Source organism: Pempheris klunzingeri, chromosome 9 (assembly GCF_042242105.1).
Source record: "Pempheris klunzingeri isolate RE-2024b chromosome 9, fPemKlu1.hap1, whole genome shotgun sequence".
Lineage (NCBI taxonomy): Eukaryota > Metazoa > Chordata > Actinopteri > Acropomatiformes > Pempheridae > Pempheris > Pempheris klunzingeri.
Window position 1 is genome coordinate 10631215 of NC_092020.1, and position 22473 is coordinate 10653687.

Here is a 22473-nt window from a genome sequence, read left to right on the forward strand (position 1 = left end):
GTCCACTGGGCATAGCTTAGTTTTTAGTCAGTTTGTCCACCAAATCGCAGCAGCGTTCTTCTTTTTGTCGGCACACTTAGAATTGACCGTGCTGCTTTTTACGTGCTCAGATGTGTCCTCTGTTGGCAGACAGGAAAATGGTAAGAATGAACTATTTGTCAGCTTTCAGACATAAAGATAGATGTTAGTAGGTTACTGCTTTTTGTGAGACTCGTGCATTTGTAGGAGAGATAACAGCTTGGGCAAAGTTATGTTATGATTGGGGGTAAATGGGCCACACAGAGACCTGCATGTTTACATGAATTCATAAATATGCATGAAGATTATTACTGCAAAAAAGAAGAAGTGATGGTAGACACAGAGTTTTGGTCAGTTTCTTGTTTTCTACCTGTTGTTTACGTGTAAATGTTAAGGGAATGTGAAGTACAAGCAGTCTTTTTTTTAGCTACTGGGAAGTTTTAATAGCTAGTCAGCTGTGGTAGTGTTTTATTGGCAGCCTATGAAGCTGTAGTTTTACAGATCCTTTGCCATAATGAATAGTGCGCACTGCAGACTGCTCGTCTGCTTCCTTATACAGTATTTTCCCCAGCAGTGCTGGTGATAGTGTCAATGACTGGTGTGTGTTCCCAAACAAATTAGCACATAACCAAACTGCCTCAAACCAACTGACACACGGTGAGCCTGGGCGTTTCAGGTTCACGATGATCTGGGGCCCCAAGGCGGCTGCCTGCTTTGGCCTGGTTGATAATCTGGCTTTGGCCACACTGTGTCTCTGACATTGGTATGAGATTGTGTTTAAGAAAAGAAACCTACAGTTTTGTTTCTGTCAGTCCACTTGGACTGACCATGTCCCCGTCTCACCTTCACACCCCAAAACTGTGTGACTCATGTTGCAAGACCAACCATGAACTGCAGCACCGGTTCAGTGGGACATGCTTCGATTGGGGCTTTTCTGCCCTTGAACACAGAAAGCTAGCTGACAGAGCTTTGGGCTGTTCGAAGCTTAAACCAACCATTTGCATTTAAAGCTGCATAATATTCTATTTTATAATAATATTTGTTAGCTTGCTCTGTGCTAAAGTATTATGCCATGAAGGTTTGTGACATTGACTTATTCCAAGTGCTTTGCAGAAGGTACTGTATTGGTGTGCATCAGCGTCAACATTTAAAAACAACCTGATGAAGAGGAAATAAAATCCACATAAACACAGCTGCATTCTCAATCATGCATCATCAATGCAAAATATCAATAATGGTTGCATGCTGATTCAGTGGCATTGTGCAGCAGGACACTTAAATGGTCTCCCATAAATGGTGTTTACTCCTGTACTTTTCCCATGATGACAACCCCAAAGAGCTGCAGTGAAAAAGTTGAAAAAAGAATGTTACATATTGAATTTAAGCTGGAACAGAAATCCTCCTTCTGTCGCCATTTCAGTCAAAGATGCAGAAGCGTAAAGATTTCTTAAGAAGATTCTGATAATGTGTTTGGGATGTCTTCCTCCCTTTCTCTGTGTCCCACAGACTGACTTGATGTTGACCGGTCTGCAGCAGAAGGCTAGAAGATGATTTGAACCAACCAGAAGGCCTGTATGTTTTTGACTCACACTGTATTTCTGTATTTCTTTTGGTGGACGTGTGAGATGTTACTGTATAGTTAAGCAACCACAAGTAAGGTGGCTTTAATCTTCTTCCTCCCTCCATCACATTCTTTTTCTTTTTTCCTCACATGTACTAAACCCTCACGCTGCTATCAGAAAATCTTACACATTTCCCATGTTCCTTTTTCAGTAATTAAAATGTGTCTGATATTCACACCTTTTTTTAATAGAGCCAAATGCAGCAAAAAGGGTAAATTAACTGAAATAACTGAGACAGTTACAAAACATGATGTCTTTTCTCACTCTGATGTCCCAGTTCTTAGATTCACATTCTCCTTTCAACAACATGTTCCCACTTGAGTAGCTGTCACTGTTCTGACAGTACCCACAAATGATTCGATCTAATCTCTCTTTATGACTCAGGTTGATCCTGCGTCATGACTGAATTAGAAGCCTCTGGGGTGGGGGAAAATCCTCCGCCCTACATCATCTTTGTGGTTGTCTTCCTCTTCTTCCTCACCGGCCTGCTCGGCTTCCTCATCTGTCACTTGCTGAAGAAGAAGGGCTACCACTGCCGCACTGGAGACATAGACGACGAAGAGGAGGAGGAGGAGGAGGAGGAGGAGGCGGCGGAGAAACTTGGAGCAAATGTAGACGGTGGGTGTAGAAAAAAAGTAGAATAGAAAAGGGGGGTGACTTTACTCGTCTCGGGGGAAACTGTTCAGCCAGTGGAAAAAACTGTATAACACTTTTATATTTTTTGCACATAAAATAACAAAACATAACCTTTAAGTAAGAAACCAGTAATATTATCTAACAATGTAAACTTTACTGATATTGGGTTCGAACTGGGCATAGTTATGCTCAGATATGTAGGCCTATTATAAAAATTATTCAAATTATTCTGCAAACCAATCATAAAAGAAATCTCTATTTGTGCATGGTTGTCACCCGTGGATGCATAAACAGAACTGGAGTGGGAGGCAGAGCCCCGTTCATTCCTATGAAAGTTGCTCATTGGTGTACGAAGCAAAAACAGGCCAAACCGATCAAATTCTGACAATGAAATGAAATGAGTAATTTCAGGGGGGTTGTTAGGCTCAAAAATGTTTCTGCTGACTTGCAGACATCTCTCACAGTGTAGGTCTATGAAAAAGACCCAGCTGCATCATGTGATGGACGCCACTGTTGTAATTACAAGATTTGGCCACTACATCAAATTCTGATGGGTGCAGGACCTGGGGGCCCGTCTGTAGACCCCCGTCTCTATTGATCTTGTGCCTCCTCTTGTGCTGCCATGATTAGTGCTTCTGTGCTGTCTTTTAACCCAGCCATTTCCAGCCACTGGCAGGATTTCTGATATCAGGAGCACAGAGTAGCAAAGCCAAAACGTGCAACTGTCCAGATTGTGTTCTCATTGAGATAAAGGGTCTCTGGGGGATCACCTGAGCTTCATCAGGTCACTCAGATGATCTGGAGAACAGGCTGCAAAGCTGCACCTGTGACGTGAGGCTGAAGACGCACGGCTGAGTCAGCTGAAAGCTACGCTCGGCTCACAGGCTAAGAGCAAACGTTCAGAAGCCAATGTTAGCTTGCAAGTCATGTCCTGTTAGAGACGGTAGTTAGCTCCTCCACAACTCCACCAGTTTTTCCTCCTTTTCCACAGTCCAAGAGAACTGAGGCTGGGTCATGTTCTTGGTCTACTGTCCACTCGGTTTGCTGCTTCCTGTTTGGTGCAGAGGAGAGCGCTCTTATTGGATGCTGGCAATGGTCATGTCATTCACGTTCACAATTTGCATTAGCCAAGACTAAAGACTAATATTAAATGTGTTTCATTTTATCAGAATGTCAAGTCAGGAAAAAGACTGTGACTTGATGACGGGAGTACGCCCCACCTCTACCAAAACTCTCATGATTTCATTCTGACATTGGAATTTTGTCCGTGACAATTAAATCGTTTGAAATGTCATTTGGTGTGAAGATGATTATGCTGTAAGGAGAACCAGAAAGAGAAAAGATGGAAATAAAAGAAAAAGTAAAAGAAAAAAAATCTTTCCATCAGTTTCTACCTCCTTCCCACTCTCCTACAGAAATACACAAACGCTCACAAACCTATGTGGTCTTGTGTGAAGTCTGTCAAAACTGCTCTCACACGTACACAGTTATTCAAACATACGCTGACAGGCGTAATAACAGACATTGCTGTGAAGTGGAGCTGCTTAATACCAAATAAATAGTCTCAATGAAATCCGTTGACAAGCCATTCTATGGATTTAGTACAATAACAAAGAAATGTTGGAGTTTTTCAATGTGACCTTCCATTAACCACCATTGTACCAGAGGATATTTCAAAACCTCTTATCTCTTTTTGTAAATTCCATGACGTTAGATGAATCAACCTTTAATCAGTGTTGGTTGACAGACAGTTGGGATGTTGTCTAGAAGGACTACAATATCTAAAACTGAATGGGTGTAATGTGTTGGTTGTTCTGCTGTGTTTCAGATGGGGATGACGAGAACCAGGATACAGTGGAGCAGATCCTCAAATGCATCATTGAAAATGAAGGTTAGGGCAAATATACAAACTGTTGAATAGAATTTTGGATTGAATTAAGTGTAATTTATAGTTTATAGTTTCTCAACATAAAACTTTCCTAATCCTTTGGTTTATTCTCCTTCTTCAGTGTTATGTTTTACTGTTCTCTGCCCTACTGTCATCTGTATACTGGTGTGCAGTTTTGGGCGTTGATCCATGTGATGAATCAGAATCAGAATCAGAATTACTTTAATAATCCCCAGGGGGAAGTTGCTTTTTGTTACACACAGCTCCAAAAGAATAAGAATAAACTTCAAACACGAAAGTAATAATAATGATAATAATAATAATAATAATAATAATAATGATACAAATAATACCACTACTAATAATAATAACATATAACAACATGTACACTCAGAGTGAGATGTATTATATAATACTAATAATACCACTACCACCAACAATAACATATAACAACATGTACACTCAGAGTGAGGAGCTGTATTATATAATAATAAAAATAATAATAACAATAATGATAATCAGGTGAGTCCAGAGTCCAGGGTCCTCTCCTCTCTCGTGGAACAGTTCACGTACTGGATGAAGTTGGGCAGTGCCTTTGCCATGGTGACAGGGTTGAAGACAGAGATAGCAGTGAGTGTACTCAGGTGTAGAGTCTGTTCCCGGGCTATGGCGGAGTGGATGACGTCACACGCCGAAGTCGGGTTGGCAGAGGGAGGAATGTAAACAGTAGGTAAACAGCAGGTTTCAGAGCGATCAGCTGATCACTCGTGTAGCCAAAACAGCTACCAACGGCTACCAACGGCCACCCGGCAGAGTTAAAGTAGTACTTTCACAGCAAAAAGATGACAAGAGCTCTCTCCACCAGCATGTATTGGAGAACGACCGTCTTAAAAACATATTACAAGCAAAAAAGTAAAACAAATAATTAAAAAGATAGTTAAAAGTAAGAAAAAATAAGAAAACGAACAGGAGCAATCGTAACAGGCCGCATGTACTTCCGCACATACGCACTAGAACGGATATATTGGATATATGGATATATTTTGTAATGAGCGCTGTTGATATGATGTATCAACCAATTTAATTCTTATTAGATTAGATCATTAGATATTTGACTAGGGCTACTCTAACGTGTTCTTCTTGGTGTCACCTCTAGCGAACATGGAAGCCTTCAATGAGATGTTGGGAAACCACAATGTGTGTGTGCGCCATGACCCCAGGTAAACTCATACAGCAGCGTCTGCATTAGTGAGGCAGATTTACTGTCACAAGGGAACACTGACTGTTAATCTCCATAAATTATGGAGTCCTTTTAACGAACCTGAATGTCATGGAGCGGTCATGCTAACCAAATGATTATGCCAGTGCATTTCAGTGATTCGTCTTATTTGGGAGGTTCCTCAAATGTAGCTGAGAGCTGTGGTGAGGCTCCTCGCAGCATTCTCAGTGCCTGTTCATCCAATTGACTTCCCATTTGACGCAGTGTTCCCTTGGGTCCTCAGCACCCACCAGGTGTGAAGTAGATCAGATGAACAGTTGTCAAGAAAATCGAAAGACAGACAGACACTGTTTTAGTTAGATGAATCCAAATTCTGCCAGGTTTGTGTCACAGGTGCAGTGGTTTGTTTATATTTACGCTGTGCTTTGCTAAATGTGACATTGCTCCCCAGTGGCCATGTACACCCCCAGTCTGTACAAGTAGAAAAGAAACCATACGCAAATATGTCCAAACACCACCCAAGCATTCACTACCATGCAGCAGAAGCAGAATTACAGCTTTGGATGACACACGTTGTATAATATACATATACTACTACAATGAGAGTAATACTAATACTACTACTACTAATAATAATGTTGATGTCCAGGTTGCGTAAGGAGTCCATTGGTGGTGTTCCTCCCCATCACCACACAGTCCACTCAGGCACCGACCACAACTCCTGCCACCTCTGTGCTCAGATCCGATCTAAAAAGGGCAGGCGACAAAGCCGAACCCCCCGCTCCAAGCAACGACCTGGCGAGCAGACGGTCTTCTCTGTTGGAAGGTAACAACCCAAGGCTGACCCACTCTTACAGACTGCATGTCATAGTAGCAGAAAATCTCATTATGATATCATTATCCATTCAGGTTCCGGGTGACACATACTGATAAGAAACTGCATGGAGGTGCTAATCCAATGGTCAGTTCAGGGGACCTGCTGGACCAATCCCAGGACAGCGAGGAGCAGAAGGAAGGCGGGTACAATCTGAGAAGCATGTTCCAGGATGTCCATCCACCTTCAGAGGGCTCCAATGGGATTACTCCAATTGCAGGGAAACGTAGGAAGAGTTTAAACATATTCGGGCTGAGACGTGGCAGCGACCCAGTTGGTCTTAAAGTAGGAGAGGGGACAGGCAGGGAGACTGGAGGTGTTAGATTCGCTATTCAGCAGCAGCCTGTAGTGCAGGAGGAAAAAAAGCTACAGGCAGAGAACATTCAAGTTGCTGAACATGATACCAAACCTGGTATTAAGCCTGAAACTGAGCCTGCAAAAAATCTAACGCCTGCTTCACCTCAGCGTGAGGCTAAGACCTCAGGTTCTGTTATTTCTTCCTCTCTCCCAAGTAAAAATCAGGCCCATGAGTCCAGCCGTGCTCATGAGGATCACTCTAAACATGGTCTTGGTCCTGAACCTCATACACACCTTCGGATCAAACCTTCCACTGGGAGTACAGCAGCTTCTGCCCCCAGCTCTCTTCCCATTCCATCTGCTGATTTGTCTGGACAGACTCTGAACACAACGGAGAAACAGGGGGATGTTGAGAATAAGGTGTTATATAATGAAGATACATGCGATCCAGGGCCACTACAGACCTCTACACCCATTGCCCCCATGCTTGGATCCATTCCAGTTTTTACACCTGTCATTCCTACTGATCAACCAGAATCCTATTCTAGCACAGGCTTTCCAGTTACACAAACTCCCCCCGACCCAAGCACCAGCCCAGATCTGGAACGAAATTTGGGTGCTAGCCTAGCTTTAATAAGCTTAGGTTCATCCCCTCCATCTTCGTTCCCAATCAAGACCCCATCTTCAGTCTCTTTGTTAAAAACTCCTACCTCACCCCTGCCAGTCACACCAAGCCCCAAACTAAGCTCAAGAGGTACGCCATCAGAGGCTAGAAAAACTGTCTTTTCTCCTGCCCTCACCCCAAGCCCCAAACTCCAGTCAGGCCAAGCTTTTCCCAGCCAGTCCACAATTCCATCCTTATCCTTTGGAAAAAGTCCTAGTCCATTACAAGGCCGAACTCCCTCACCTACTCTTACTGCTAGCCCCAAACCACAAACCCCTTCTTCTCCAGCTGACCCAAGCTTTGGAATTTCATCTCATCTGACTTTGAAGTCAGGAAGTGTGACGTCGGTAACACCCGTGACCAAAGGGGACATGGTTTCAAGGCCATTACCTCTAACGGAACAAGAGCTAGAAGGAGCCAAAATCCCAAAGACAGAAGAAAAGACGGAAATAAAGAGGGGTGGGATTCTCAAGACAGCAAAACTATCACCATTTGAGAAAGATTCGAATGCCTCTACCCTTTTCTCTCCCACTGATCAGCTTTCCAAAGACAGACTGAACACTTTTCCTCTGTCTCCTTCCAGTCCACTGTCCCCTTCCTCACCTGTAGAGAGCAGAATAAGTAGTGTGACCATCATAAAAGCCAGCCCTGACAGCAAGCGAGAGTTTTCTATTGTCACTATGGTGGAGGAGGAAGAATCTTCTACTTCAATAACAGACCAGAAAGGAGAGACTTCTGAACATGGGGTTGAGTCAGCAGTTGGTCAGGTAGGACAGGCTTTTGTTTCAGGTGTTGAACAACCTGAAAGTCGAAGTGGAGCAACTTCAAAAGCAGAGGTTTGGCCAACAGTGAGCCAAGAAAAGGATGATATGGTGGAGATGGAAGATATTAGGGACTGCAAAGTGATGCAGGTGGTAGAAACAAAAAGGTTGGAGGAGGAGTGAGAAAAGGTGATGAACATTTAGCTGAAGCAGGACTGAGAGGTCTCATATTGAGATGGTGGAGAGTTCAAACTGTTCTCTGATAGTGAAGAGTGGCACCACTCAGCAGAGTATAGGAAAGGAAATGTAGTAATAATAGAATTAAGTAATTATAAATACCCCTTTGATCATTTAACTACACAGGTGAATATGTTACAGTGGGACTGGACTGGCTGGTTAACTGACTAGCCTGGTATTGACATTTAGAAAATTATCAGATATTTCAACTGCTAGATTAAAGGATCGTACAATGGATGTTATGCTTTTACAGCCACTGGCTTCCATTTATTTCTGTATAATAAGTATAGTATAATAAGAGTCTACAGCTATACTAGTGACTCTCTGAGGCTGTAATTTGGCACAGCAGTGCATAGAACACTCAATCAGTAAGCTAACATGCTAATATTAACCATTATGTCAGCTGTTTGGTCATAAACCAAAGTATAATATATAGTACCGCACTGACATTTCCATCCCCACAGCCCCACTACAATACAGCCAAAAATCTATTACTGGACTTGAGGTTAATTGTCTTGTATTACACATCTGAAGAAAATTTCAAGATCTTCATACCATACAGAAATGAATGGAAACAAATGGCTGCGTGTAAAAACATCCCTAAATCTAAGGCTAAGAGTGTTCATGATCTGTAGTTAAGAAGGTAAACTTGCCCAGTCCATACTTCAGTGAATGTATGGTTTCCAGTGCATCGCATGATGAAAAAATACCCAGATGTTACATCCATCTGCCCCTCCGTTTTCCTTGTTTTCAGTTGGTATTTTCCTACATTTATCAAAAGAACACACATTGGTCGATAAACAATACAGATAACTGAACTTTCGCCTTACTTATAGATAATTGTACATGATACATAAAATGAGCAATATCATTTTCATTTGACTTTTTGACTGTTTTACATGTGACTGACTGACCACTTGGCTGGCTGATCGATTAGTTAACGTCTACATGTTGAACTGACTCGCTAAGGGACTGATTAACCAGTCTTTAACCGGAGATGTGTGTGGGAATTTAACTGATCTGGCCATTGTTGTGATTTATCGATGTATAAAGGTGCTAAAGGCTGGCAAACTCTTATCTGATCTGACCGATTCCCCTGATTGTGAGTCAAGATTAGCAGCACAAGCACAGAGGAGCAACAGTCGCTCTGTGGCAGCCCGGCCAATGGAGATGTATCAGTTTAGTGAATCTCTAACTTCTGTTATACTGTGCTGGCCTATGGCAAGTACAGGTGTCTTTTAATTCAAAATTTACCACATTTTTTTCCAACTTTGCTTCCTTTTATAACTCAATGAAGATCCTCACCATGAGAGTATAACCCTTATGAATGTTCACTGTGCCCCCCCCCCACAGATCCACCTCTCCCTGCACAGGTTCCCTGTTAGTGGTAGTGAAGCAGTAAGAGTTTGATCCCTCACTGCAGTCATTGATGTCACCAGACACGTTAGTCACACCATGATGAGAGTGCAGTAGTAAGCTCTGTACTCGGGCTCGTCCACTGGTTAATATATTACTCTTTCCTGTATACCAGTCACTCCAGTCCCACACCTTGTCATTTTAGTTTTCTGGAGTTGTAATATTAATACATACTTAGTAAAGCGCTGGCTTGTCTTGTTATTCATTAAACTTCTTTCTGCTCATGCAATCACCAATTCAATGTAAATTGAATACTTACCAGAAAAACAAAACAATGACAACCGACAGCTATGATACCAAGTACAGCCGCGGACTGTGTGTCGATGAGTCTATCATGAAGCAGTACCTGCCAAGGCATGACAGTGTGGGAGTGCCCTATGTGAAAAAACTCTGGGACTACAGAGACATGACACTTCCACAGAATAACCTCTTCACCTCTTAAAGCTGTGAAACTTAGAAATGATGTATTTTAAAGTATGATGTGTGTTTTGAACTATTATGGAGTGTTTTAACATGTAGAGCTTCCACATCAGAAAAAAGACAGGTGATTGTACTTTGGTGACTATAGTAGAACTCTTTATTCATATGTGTGTTTTGTTCCCCCTGCTTTGATTATACAGTAGAACTCACTACGTTATGACACAACATTAGTGACTGTCACACCTGCAAAGCTATTAGATCCTGAAGGAATTTAAAAACTCTACTACTTCCAATTGGAGGTTATATATAGAATGTCTTCACCTGGTGGACCTTTACTGTCCAGTATGTCTCTGTACTCTCTCATTACAAAACTACTACAAAAGCAAGGCCAGTGTGTACATTGCAACAACAATCAAATCAGGAACATTTGATTTTCACAACCTTGGTTTAATTGTTGTATTTAGAATGACATTTTATTCACTGAAACAATGATGCCATCAGCCAACAAAATCTGCTTCCACAAGGCTTTGGCTGTGTTTACAGCCTGTACGATCGTCTTACACCTCATTTAGATGATAAAAGCATATCTGAACACTTAGGAATAGTGGCTAAAATTACAAAAAGAGGATCCGAAACAAAAGTCTTGATAGATAAAGAAAAAACAGCCTTATCAATACAATATCAGGAGAATTAAGGACCAAAAAACAAATTATAGCATTTATCTTATCTTATCTTGTATCTAGCTATTGTGAGCAAGTGGGTGAAGATTGCGGCTAAAGAATTAAGAACTTGATCAACAAAAAGTCCAAAAGAAGCACACATCAGAGAAAGAAAGGAGGATAACTTAAGTAGTGTATGTTCTTATAGGAAGGCAAGACATGCAATAAAGGTTTCACAAAATCAAGAATAAAGCAAGAAATTCAGGAGAAAAAAAAAGTAGATTTAATGTACTCAATCTAATCAGATGGCGTGTTGTCATGCTTTTTTTCAGAATACAATGACTTTGTTCTCATAATATCATCACTACAACTTTGATCTCAAGATAGTCTTCGCTTTTTTCATCAAATTAGAAATGATGAATACTTCTGCTTTTTCTCATGAGAATGACTTGAAATTATGACATTTCCCTCAGAACAGTACAACCTTAGATATTTCCTTAAATATAAGTTCGTCCTCAAAATCTCAGTAGTTCAGCAGAGGGACACTGTTGCATCCTGCACATGTAAACTCAGTGGTTGGCCGTGCAGACAGCTTTGGTTTTATGTGCTCAGGGTTTGAGATGTCTGCCTCTGACTGTTTAACAGTGTGTTTAATAGTGGGGAAGAATGGAATTACCTCAGCAAACAAAATGAGGGGTAAGAGAGGTGATATGTCCTTTTGTATTTTAATTTATATCATTTGAGTGAACTGAACCTTTGAGAATTGTGTTTGTGCAGCGACTTTCAGCTGTCCCTCTTGTTAGTCACAAGGAGCACTGCTGTGACATTAGACCCTAGAAGGGAGTCTGTCTTTGTTAAGATCTCTATATGCTGGCGTCAGTCCCAGTAAAGATGGGAGCACGTGGCCCCGAGGATTCCTTCTGCTCAGAGCAGCGGGAGGTTTACCAGACCAGTTCAAAGGTTGCAGGTCAGAGGTCATTTCCTGATCTGGATGGGAAACCAGCCAGGAGGCCTGCAGTCTGCTGCCCTCATGTTTTTATTTCAGCAATCCTCTATTTGGCTATTTTCCTTTCTCTCAGTCCGACATGAGGACAAAATGTCTTCTTTGTACAGACTTTTACAACCTGTTAATGTTCTTGTGTCTCAAAGTCTTGTCATAATAGAACGGGCGTCTCCCTCTGCTGGTCACAGCTTCACACCTTTAAATAGCATTTCCATCACCCGTCTTCACCACCACAGTAAACATGCTCCCAACCTCCCCTCTTATCATCAGCACATTTATTCTATCAACAACCAGCTGTTGTGATATTTACAACACAATGCTCATGTGTTAGCATGCTGAAAAGTCATACACGATAATCTTGTAAATTACACTGCTAAAATAAGTATAAAGAGGACCATGTTTGTTTGTTTTTATATATCTTAAGCCATTTTAGAACTATGACTATTGCCTAACTGTATCATATATGTATGCTGCAAATATAGAATCATGTGGAAAAAGAGATGTCTTAATGGTGCAGCTATCAGTAGCCATACTATCCAACACAGATCTACGTCAATCTGTGACAATCTGTGTAAAAACTACATTTGCATTGACTGTCTCCAAATTGATTTTCACAGCTGAGGTCAGAGGTGATGTGTGCCTTGTCAGCTACATGCAGCACGGAGCAGCTATCCAGTCCAAGCAATGAGGGTGTAAATGTTAACCCAAAGTGGTGGCTCCACTGCAAAACATCCATCACAACGGGCCATCCAGAGTCATTTTAGTCTTGAAAGCATAGTTTCTTCCCTTCTCTGCAACTTTCTGGTGTATATGTAGAATGTTCTACTGTGGGCAAGAAATTGTGTCCTTTAAGGGGAATTGGTGCCCTGTAGTCAGGAGATGTTATTTTAACTGAATATATTTGAAAGTAATTCAGAGGTTCACTTAGTTACAAAGCAGATAAGCTGAAGCAACATTTATCAGCTGAATGCCATATGCAGAGTATTTTTATTAAGTAAAAGAAATGATGACCCACTGTTTCATTCACACTGCAGGATTGGTGTGCTGTCAGGCCTCAGGCACGACAACTGTCTCTTTACACACCAGCAACAGTATGAATGTATGAATATTAGTAAGGACAAATCCAGTTCAGCTGAGAGACACACAGCAACGCCACGATGAAAATACATGATGTTTGGTTTTTTTGACAATGGGGCCAATAACAAATACATTTGGGTCAACTTGCAACATATATGCACCATGTTGCTGCCTTTTATCGTAGAGAAAATAATGTATTATAAATGCAGCACATTTGCAGAAACAACACCAAGAAGTACCACTGACGGCTGCAAAAGCTCAAAGCCTCTGAACTCATAATTCTCCGTAATCACTATCAATCCTCAGATTTGATCAAACACTTTGACCAGATCATGTGTGAAGTGTCACCCTGTCTAGCGGGGCCTGGACTGTGTGTGCAGCATAACACACATGCTGATGATGTGAGGCACTTCTGAATATGCAGATGTATCATGATTTACTCGAATGAAATAAAATATCAGAGCTGTGCTCTCCAGAGCTGTGTGGGCGTGTGTTTTGTCTCGGTTCACCTTGAAGACATCACAACAGTGACATCAGCCGATGATCCATGAAGCACAGAGCAGTGTATCACACAGACGTGTTTATGCTGAACTATGAACCTCCCCAATGACATTAACGGAACTAAATCCAGACTAATAAGATACTGTATAAACGAAAAGGGAAATTCAAAATGAAGTGAGTCCTCTCACATAACAATTTGACTTAAATGCTAAATAATAATAATAATAATGTCTCTGTAGAGGAGCATAAATAAAGAGCTCATCCTTGGATGTAACTGTAGAGTCCTGTGTTGTAACTGTGCAGCCCAGTGTTAGCTGGTCTAGCACTTTTACAGCTGAACGACCTGCAGAACTCCACACGGTGTGGCAGCACCTTTAAAACAGTGAAACTATTATGGTGCACCCTGGTGTATTCTGCATGTTCTCTTTAAAGGGCTCTTTACTAGTCTTTGAATATTCCTTCATGTAGTGTTCTGGCTTCACTGGAAGCCACAGAATGTAAAGACACCTTTACAAAGAAGTATTTGTAGTTTCTCTTTTCAGTTAGAACTGCAGTAGTCCACAGTGTGTAAGGATCTGAGCTGTGCTGTCCGTCACCTAACCTGCCACACAAACCCCTCTCTAATGAGGCGTATCCTAACACTAACACAGTAAGAGCTAAGTAGCCCGTTGAGCTAAAGCTACGCACCACACGATTGGTAAATGGTCTGTATTTGTATAGTTATTTCAACTACTCAAAGCACTTTACATCACATCCTCATTCACACATCATTCATACAGGAGGAATGTAATTTTGGAGGAGACTATTCTTTCATACTCATTCACACACTGAAGTTGCTTCAGGAGCAAGTTGGGGTTCAGTGTCTTGCCCAAGGACACTTCAACATGTTGGGGATCGAACCCCCGACCTTCTGATTGAGGGATGACCCACTCTACCACTGATCCACAGCCGCCCACAAATTGTATTGTAAATATTCGTTAATTTTTCCCAATTAGGAACATGTGTAGGAAATGACTTTGAATGTTAACATCCTGTGGCTCCACTGAATGTTGGTGTTCTTGTCTGTCTAAGCAGCTACTAAGGAGGTAGGAGGAAGAGGAGACACACGACTGACACTGTTGTTTAATATTACAAGAAAGGGCGCAAAGCCTGTGTTCCTCTGCTCCTAACAAGCCTGACAGTGACTCCGGTCTGTCTCAAGGCTGAGGTGAAGGCTTCTGTGTTGGGGGAGGAGGAGGTGCTCGACACTAGAACAGTACAGGAAAGGAGAGAGATGTGTTGATTATCGTATCTCTACAATTATAATTAGCACTCACCAATTCTCATGTATTGTTTAGGGCATGCTGTCATGTCCACAGATATACTCAGTAAGAAGAAATACAGGGAACGGCACATACTGGTCTTAGTCGAGTGCTGGACAGATCTGGAGAATTCTGGCTGCTGCCTCCGGTCTCTGATGGGACAACAGACACATACGGCCAGGACCACCTTAACTGACACGTTTCATGGAAGTAAAACTGACATTTGAATGCGAGCAGACAGACAAAGGACAGTTCTGCTTTTGCTGGAGTACAGTTTGGCACCACTCACCCACTGTGCCGTCGAAGAGTCGTGGAGGAAAGATCTGCTCTTTGTCCTCCACACAGCTGGAGGGGGTAGCACTACGTGAAGCGCTACAGCCAGGGTTCGAAGGGATTGGGATGGGGGGAGAGAAGGGAGGCATAGTTGGGGTGGCAAGGGGCTGGAGAAAAAAAAAAATATCAGAAGAGCAACGAAGTCAGTTAGGCAAGAAATAGACAAGTTAGAGTTACGTAAATATCTGTAACATCGGTGTGTAGAAAAGTTAGGATCGATAGTCTCACCTCCTCCTCATCCTCCTCCCCTTCATCATGGACAAGCTCTACCACCAACGATGGGAAGACACCGATGCGTCCGTTGAGCTCGCCCTCCCAGAACCCGTCATCCACCCGCACAACCAACCGTTCAGCGACAGAACACACATAACAGTCATAACAGAGAACAGGTAGGAGTCAGAAGATCCATCTATTCCTTCCACAAAATAATCTATTCAAGCTCCACTTACTACCATTTTTCAGAGCTTTCAAACACATCTCGTGGCTTTCATCAACAACTGGTTGTTTAAGTGGTAATACTCCTGTCTCATGCTGACGACTACAACAACTGAAAAAGCTGACGAGTAGATCTTCACTTGGTTGTCTTGTCAAACTGTTGCCGAGGCCAAGAATGAGTTTGAGTTCACAGCGGTAAAGTTTAGCTCCAGAGAGGTGAAGTGAAGTTCCAGCTCTGTAAGAACATGGATGAAGCTTTGGATCAGAGACTCAACTGATCTCAGCAGTATGTTGTGTGGAATGCTTCGTGTTTTTAGATTAAGGCAGTACGTTCTCAGAGAAACATTCTCATGTCGTTGTTGTTGTTTCTAAACCTGGCTCCTCTCTGTCCACATCCTGGTGTGTGAGTGACTGGTAGGTAGTAAAAGTGTTGGAACTGGTCCAGTAGATCACCTCAGCCAGCAGCCACCAAAAGGGCTGCAATGGCTGCAACGTGATCCTTTGGGACAACTGCACCTGATCACAGTAGGTCCACTAAAAGAGCTTGTTTGATCCACTATTCTAAGTGTGTGACAGCATTATGGAATGTCACGCAAAGTCCCAGAATTCACCTCTAATGTTTCTGTGTTTAACTGTTTTAACCCATTAGTATATTGGGGTACAGAGGTCAGTCCATGGGCAGACATGTCTGTAATAACAGCAGGGCAGAGAGGACTGAAAGGAGACAGCAGAGAGCTGCAAAATGACTTGAAGTGTTAGTGAGTCATGGTGACAGTGAAGCACAAGCAGTGCTTGTATATTGTCATGGCTGCTGTGGTCTTTGAAATCGTTGTTCTGCTTTGTTAAAATCAAGCTGGTTTAAACTTCCAAAAGCAACTGCTGTAGGGGCCAGTCACAAGCAGGTGAAGCCCAGATGTCACCCATCAGAATGATGCTAGCAGAATGAACATTAGCACGTTCCATCAACGTGGAGATTTTGAAAACTCGGAGCTTGCACAAACCAATGGGTCACAGTGGCTACTTCTATTTCTCATATACAAGACATCATTTCCCCGAGGCTTCAGCCACTAAAGCGGTACACATCACACACACACCTCTCTGTGTCGACAGTGTATCAGGTGAATCAGCGCCCCCTCCTGGAAGGAGAGCTCCTCTGCACTCTGGGCCTGGTAGGAGTACAGAGCTCTGGCTACACCTGGCACACACATCAGTGCCTCAGTGTCAGTCATTTATGCCTCCATGTGACTGCTTCAAACACAATATAGTAGGTGAGTAGTGATGCATTCAGTGAATAACACAACACACACACACACACACACAGCTGACCTCTGCTCTCTGCCTTCTCCTTTTTCCCAGTGGATGAGGTGGAGCTGAAAGAACTGTCCAGCTGAGTGGGGTCCTCTGGTAGACTCAGGAACTGCACATAACGCTCAGGAACATACCCCACCTGACCACATGAGTTACACACCTGGACAGGAAGATGAACAGGTGCACACAGATGCAGATGAGACACTTGGCGACATGTATGGTACAGGATTTTATCCTGATATGTTGACAACCAGCAGAGCAGCTGTCACCTTCAGCCAGTCCTCCATGTCTCCATCCTCAACCACTTGAAGCTCCTCTCCTTCCATGATTGACAGCTCATCTGACTGGCTGGCCTGCAGGAAGTAGCATGCTTTAGTCATTTTGATTAATTCTCCAGTGAAATGAAATGAACATCATTTCATGAACACCGACTGCAGTGCTACTGTACGTACATAGGATACAACCCACTGCCCAAGTGTGAGCCCTGTGTGGGGTGAGCACATGCTCCTACAGCATCAGGTACACATAATATCTCCTTAGACAGATCAAACTACCAGGCAGGATTCCAGATGCTTATTTCAACGTCTTCCTCTTCCTCCATGTTGCTCTGTCAGGGTATAACATGGGGTTTCTCAACATTTTCTGTCCTGTGGCTTCACTTAACTTCCTAAAATTGCTAGTTATGACCAAAGTTATCGGCCAGGTGTTGAGAAATGTGTGGTTCTGTTTAAACCCATGAATGGAGGTTTTAAAGGGAATATTCTGTTGTTTTTAAACATGAGTACAGAAGTACAGAAGGTTTGCTGCAGAAGAAAAAAAAGTCATGTCAGTGAGCAGCACCTGAAAGCCATAGATAACCCTGCAGGCCGCTGGGTAAATACACACTCCAGATGCCGACGCTGGATCTGCAAAGATGTCTCCGTTCTCATCATCATAGTCCTCAAAGTCAGTCAGCTCGAACTCATCCTCCTGAAAAATACACACAGTAAACACGCCAGTGTGACACGAGCAGCCGAGCTCTCTCTCAGATGCTCGACTAATTTGATCATATCAGAACAAAGAACACAATATGGGTCCTTCCAGTTTGGGACTAAGTGTTACAATTCTGAGTTAGAGGCCCACAGTCTGTTGGTCCTGACACACATTCATTGTTGGTTTTGTCATTTGAAGGAATTTCATTGCAAGTTAGAAAAGTATAGATTGATGCCTGATCTAGCTCATCTGTCCTCCAGAAACTATTAAAACGTGACCGTGCTGCACTGACATGTTGGGTGACCCAAATACTCACTAGAATGCTAAATGTGGATTAAATAGCTGCTTTATATGTATTATGTATTTGTGAACTGATTGAAAGATTTAAGTTGGAACCAGTAGGAACCAGTGGACAATGTGTGTCTGGTGTGTGCCTGGTTTCGTACTGAAAAGTCCTCAGTAGACCTCCTCTGTTCACTGAGGCGTCTCTCTTTCTCCAGCTCCTCCTCTGCCTGGTTCATGGCGTTGTGAAGCCACAGTTCAGTCCCTGTGACGCAGTGAGACAACAGAGCCAGGCGGGCCTCTGCCTTCACCCTGCTGAGCTGTGACAGGAGGCACACACACACACACACACACACACACATTATCAGGAGAACAACCAATAATCTGCACAAAATGAGAGCAAATCTAAAACTCTAACTGCAATGAGAGTGAGAGGAAAATGAGACTGAAGGAGCGGCAGTGAAGTCAGTGTAGCACCACCCATAACTGGTGGATGATGGGATACACTCTAAAGGAGAAAGTAAGACAAAGTAAGTCTTAGTAAGGATATTTCCATGTAGAAATCAAAGAAAGAAACAGATCGTAGACTGCCTTAGCAACATGTTAATGTTGATGTTAATACTACATTTTGCAGGTACAAAGGAAATATCATGTATCATATATCAATATCATACTGCTAATCTGTTAGTCATACTCCTATTGTTAGTGCTATAGTCACTGTTAGTACGTTGGTTGCTGTTTGCGTTGTCTCTCTCTCTCTCTCTCTCTCTCTCTCTCTCTCTCTCTCTCTCTCTCTCTCTCTATCTCTCTCTCTCTCTCTCTGTCCAACCTGCACCCAACACAGACCCTGACAGAAACCCCCCCCCCTCTAAGCCTGGTTCTGTTCCAGGTTTCTTCCTGTTAAAGGGGAGTTCTTCCTCCACTGTTTCCTAGTATAATATCTGATGCTGCTCATGTGGGGATTCTTGAATCGTTGGGTCTCTCTCTAATTAAAGAGTTTGGTCTAGACCTGCTCTTTATGTAAAGAGTCTTGAGATAACGCTGTTATGAATTGGCGCTATAGAAATAAAGATTGATTGAGTACAAAACCAATGTCTGATTCTTGTCACAGCTGTTGGGGAAACCTCTGTCTCTCCATGGCAGCATACACACAGAGGGACAATAAGATATTCCTTTATTAATCCCACGATGGGGAAATTTACAATTTACAAAACTGCCTTTCTTCTTTCCGTCGACTAAACTCTGGCCCCCTCTGTGTGTGTCAAAGATTTTACCCTTGCTTTTCCCACATGTTCAGGTTCAGGATGCTGATCACTGCTGCACTGGTCAGTCAGCCAATCCCAGCTGACATTGTGCTGCACCCTGGACTGTTCACCAGCCAATCACAGGCCGGCACACAGACAGGTAACCACTGAGTCTCACACTCACATCTACTTGCAATTTAGAGTCACCAATTAACCTGCATGTCTCTGGACTGTGGGAGTTTTGAAATCACAGGCTTGACTGTCTTAAATGGTGAAATACTGTCATAGTTTCGCGTCTTGGCTATGCTCTGATTCTGCTCGTGCATTCTTCTGTAAATGGAAGGAGGGGAAGGCTGAGTCAAAGAGCACCTTGGCTTTTCTGATGCTGTCCTGCACCTCTGCTATCTTCTGCTCCACGCTGAGCCCCGTCTCCCCCGACAACAGCTTCAAACGACTCTCTAACATCTGCAGGGCCTGAGAAGACACGGGGAGACATATACAACAGCCCCCTTCATTAGCCTGGACTGAAGCTAAACAGGCAGCGCTGTTATCGCTTCCTTCAAAATACGGTTGTTATGGATGAAAAGAGGAAAAACACAAAGCAGTTCCACAAGGAACTCACCCTCTCCCCGTGGGTGATGATCTTGTAGTCTTTAGCAGTTTTTGCAGCCCATTTCTTGGCCTCCCTCACCAGACAGCCCTCTGCGACTGAAGCACCGACTTCCTGTAGAGTAGACACCTGCACAGACACACACACACACACACACACACACACACACACACACACAGCTAGATCATTAATCAGCTATTTAAAGAATTCTTAAACAGAAGTTGTGTCTCTTACTGTGGGTAAAGCCCCCATCAGACAGATTCCGATGCTGCTGTGTGTGTGAAAGTGCGTGTGTGTATACATATACAGTATATACAAGGTAAAATAACATTTTAGATTCATTATCACACCTTATCACACTGTGCTGGCTGGAAGGTGAATTCAGGTATTTTGCTGAAAGAGGCAGATTCTTGTAGGAACTGTGCAACACCTCTCTCTCTGGTCACCTGTCAATAATGCAAACAGTCGGCGTTAACCAGGAAGAAACAAAGCAATTCATCCTGTGCTATCCTTCTCTAAACTAAAGGAAGACAGCAAGAGTTGTTGCATAGGTGTCTTCATGAGTGCTGATGCAGGACCCAGTGTCTTCTGCCTTGTATCATCCCAAAAGCGTACCCGTTAAAATGCTTCCTGCCCACTCACATTTTAAAGGGCAGAACATCGGAGGCGTCCTCAGACACTTTTCACTCAGTTGCTACATTAGTTCAGACATTTTGTGTATGTGTTGAATTTCCCTCTGTAAACCTCTGGTCCTTCTTACTGCCCCCTTTCTTTCAGCTGAACATTCCAAAAACCACCAACTTTTCTCACACTTCTTTTTCCTGCTTTCACTTTTTTCTCCCGTTCAGTTGGTTTCTTCTTTTCCACCTCTTCATCTAACAGCCTCCCTGCAGCCCCTCGGCCCCCACCCTCTTGTCCTCTAGAAACAAGGTGAGAAATGTCTTATGTCTGGTTTCTCGGGAGCCGCTGTGGGATACTTTGCATGTATGAGATTTCTACACTCCTAGATCTATGTGTTTCACTTTCAGTCTATCAGACCTTCGTCACAGTGTACCTTATTCAGCAGTGGTCAGGCAAGTAAAAATAAGCAGTGGCAGTGTGCCCTGGTGCTAGAAGCTCCACCTGTTAGGACTCTAATGGAGCTTTAAATGGAGTACAATGAGGCATACATGTGCGAAGGGGTGAAGCATAACAAAGTTAGTCATTCATAACATAGTTAATGGAACTTTGAGAAAGCTCAGGCTTGAGCCATCATTGATCAGAGATCTCAATGAATAAATGATCTCAAAACAAGCTATTGGGGGGTATTAGGCGGAGGCCAACATAAACCATAGACCCCCAGTTCTACATAAGTGATGAAGGAAAGAAAAATCTTGGATCACAGCACCACGCTCATATCAGAACCCTCAGTGAGGTCTGTAGGCTGAATCTAAAGAGTATGTCAGATGTTCCAGGAGATGTGGGGATTTCTGGTAATGATGGCTCAAGCTTGATCCCGATGATGGTCTGATAGAAAGGTCACAGTAAAGTAAAGCGCTGCATAGATGCAGATGATCTCTGTCATCAATTTCCAGTTTCCAGCACCTTAGCAAAGATCTGATCATTTATGAAACCCACACAGTTGACATTTAGATAAACATGTTTACACATTTTTAGAGGCCTGTCACCAGTTATAATACCTTTGAACTGAGACCTTCCAACCCTGTGTGATTTGGTTTCTGAAAATGTGTTTACGATACCTTGCGGCACAAGAGCCGCCAGCGCACAAACTCACAGTCAGTCTCTCTGTTTGAACCTTCGTGGCCTTAAACAAATCAATATACTATCTACAGAACCCAAAACACTGCATTGTATGCACATATAGACATGTACCTTAGCGAGACTCTCCCATGTCCTGCTGTGCTGTTTGTGTGTGGCCAGACAGGTGTCCATCTCTGTCCCACACAGCAGGGTAAAATGGCTTCTCAAATCATCATAAACATCACCGTCCATTTGCTAAAGAAGGAAGAAGAGCACAAGCTTTATCATTTCAATTTGTTGCACCACCAACAATTAAACATTAACATGGATTGGATGAACATTTTGGAGGCCTCAATAGAACCCCTGAGCCTCTGTACCCACCCCATCATCCATCCTCACTGGATTACATATGTTCGCTGTCCTGTGTGTGTGTGTGTGTGTGTGTGTTACCTCCATAATGTGTGGTACATCATTAGTATAGTAGTGTTGGTGGTGGGCGTTGACTGCTGCTAATGCCAGCAGATACTCGTTACGAACTTCAGTCAAGCGGTCGTCACACTCTCTCCACCTGGAGCTGAGCTGCACAAAACAAACATCACACACTTGCTTTAGGTGTTTTTAAACCTAAACTTTTCTTTACATATCCTGGTGTGTGAATGAATGGTAGGTAGTAAAAGTGTTGGAACTGGTCCAGTAGATCACCTCAGCCAGCAGCCGCCAAACGGAGAACACGAGGGCTGCTGGTCTACAGTGTCTCAGTCGCTTAGTTAGTTTGTCTTACTGTGTTACTTTGGTATTTTCAAGGACCAGCAGCTCCAGTGTTATGTGGGGTAAGATATTGTCTAAGCATTAGAATGACTTAAACCAAAAGGATCTTCCAGGTCTCTCTCTCTGTAGGGATCCTTTCCATGATGCTGTCACACACTTAGAATAACTAAAATTGGAAGGACTTTGAT

At 42.9% G+C, this 22473-nt stretch overlaps 2 protein-coding genes across 2 annotated transcripts in view; one reads left to right on the forward strand and one right to left on the reverse strand.

Moving 5' to 3' along the window:
• On the forward strand, nt 1-13268 carry rell2 (RELT like 2). Its single transcript, XM_070836438.1, has 7 exons — nt 1-140; nt 1525-1590; nt 2025-2258; nt 4105-4167; nt 5321-5384; nt 6033-6209; nt 6293-13268. The coding sequence occupies exons 3-7, from the start codon at nt 2039-2041 to the stop codon at nt 8160-8162; spliced, it is 2394 nt and encodes a 797-aa protein (XP_070692539.1). The 5' UTR covers nt 1-140; nt 1525-1590; nt 2025-2038; the 3' UTR covers nt 8163-13268.
• LOC139206844 (F-BAR and double SH3 domains protein 1-like) overlaps nt 12683-22473 on the reverse strand; it is a 15579-nt gene continuing 5788 nt past the window's right edge. Inside the window, exons 8-21 of the mRNA XM_070836439.1 lie at nt 21968-22096; nt 21650-21772; nt 20128-20223; nt 19790-19906; nt 19537-19641; nt 18088-18243; nt 17510-17638; nt 16939-17022; nt 16688-16829; nt 16457-16556; nt 15155-15260; nt 14883-15033; nt 14690-14745; nt 12683-14539 (exon numbers count right to left, since the gene is read on the reverse strand). Coding sequence (XP_070692540.1) covers nt 14489-14539; nt 14690-14745; nt 14883-15033; nt 15155-15260; nt 16457-16556; nt 16688-16829; nt 16939-17022; nt 17510-17638; nt 18088-18243; nt 19537-19641; nt 19790-19906; nt 20128-20223; nt 21650-21772; nt 21968-22096 — 1545 coding nt within the window. The 3' untranslated portion in view covers nt 12683-14488. The remainder of the gene's footprint in view (nt 14540-14689; nt 14746-14882; nt 15034-15154; nt 15261-16456; nt 16557-16687; nt 16830-16938; nt 17023-17509; nt 17639-18087; nt 18244-19536; nt 19642-19789; nt 19907-20127; nt 20224-21649; nt 21773-21967; nt 22097-22473) is intronic.

Excerpts from the sequence above, each read along its gene's own strand:
- rell2 (XM_070836438.1), top strand. The coding sequence starts at position 2,039 with ATGACTGAATTAGAAGCCTCTGGGGTGGGGGAAAATCCTCCGCCCTAC. Across the intron at positions 2,259-4,104 it reads ACTTGGAGCAAATGTAGACG|ATGGGGATGACGAGAACCAG; the intron begins GTGGGTGTAGAA and ends GCTGTGTTTCAG. Across the intron at positions 4,168-5,320 it reads ATGCATCATTGAAAATGAAG|CGAACATGGAAGCCTTCAAT; the intron begins GTTAGGGCAAAT and ends TGTCACCTCTAG.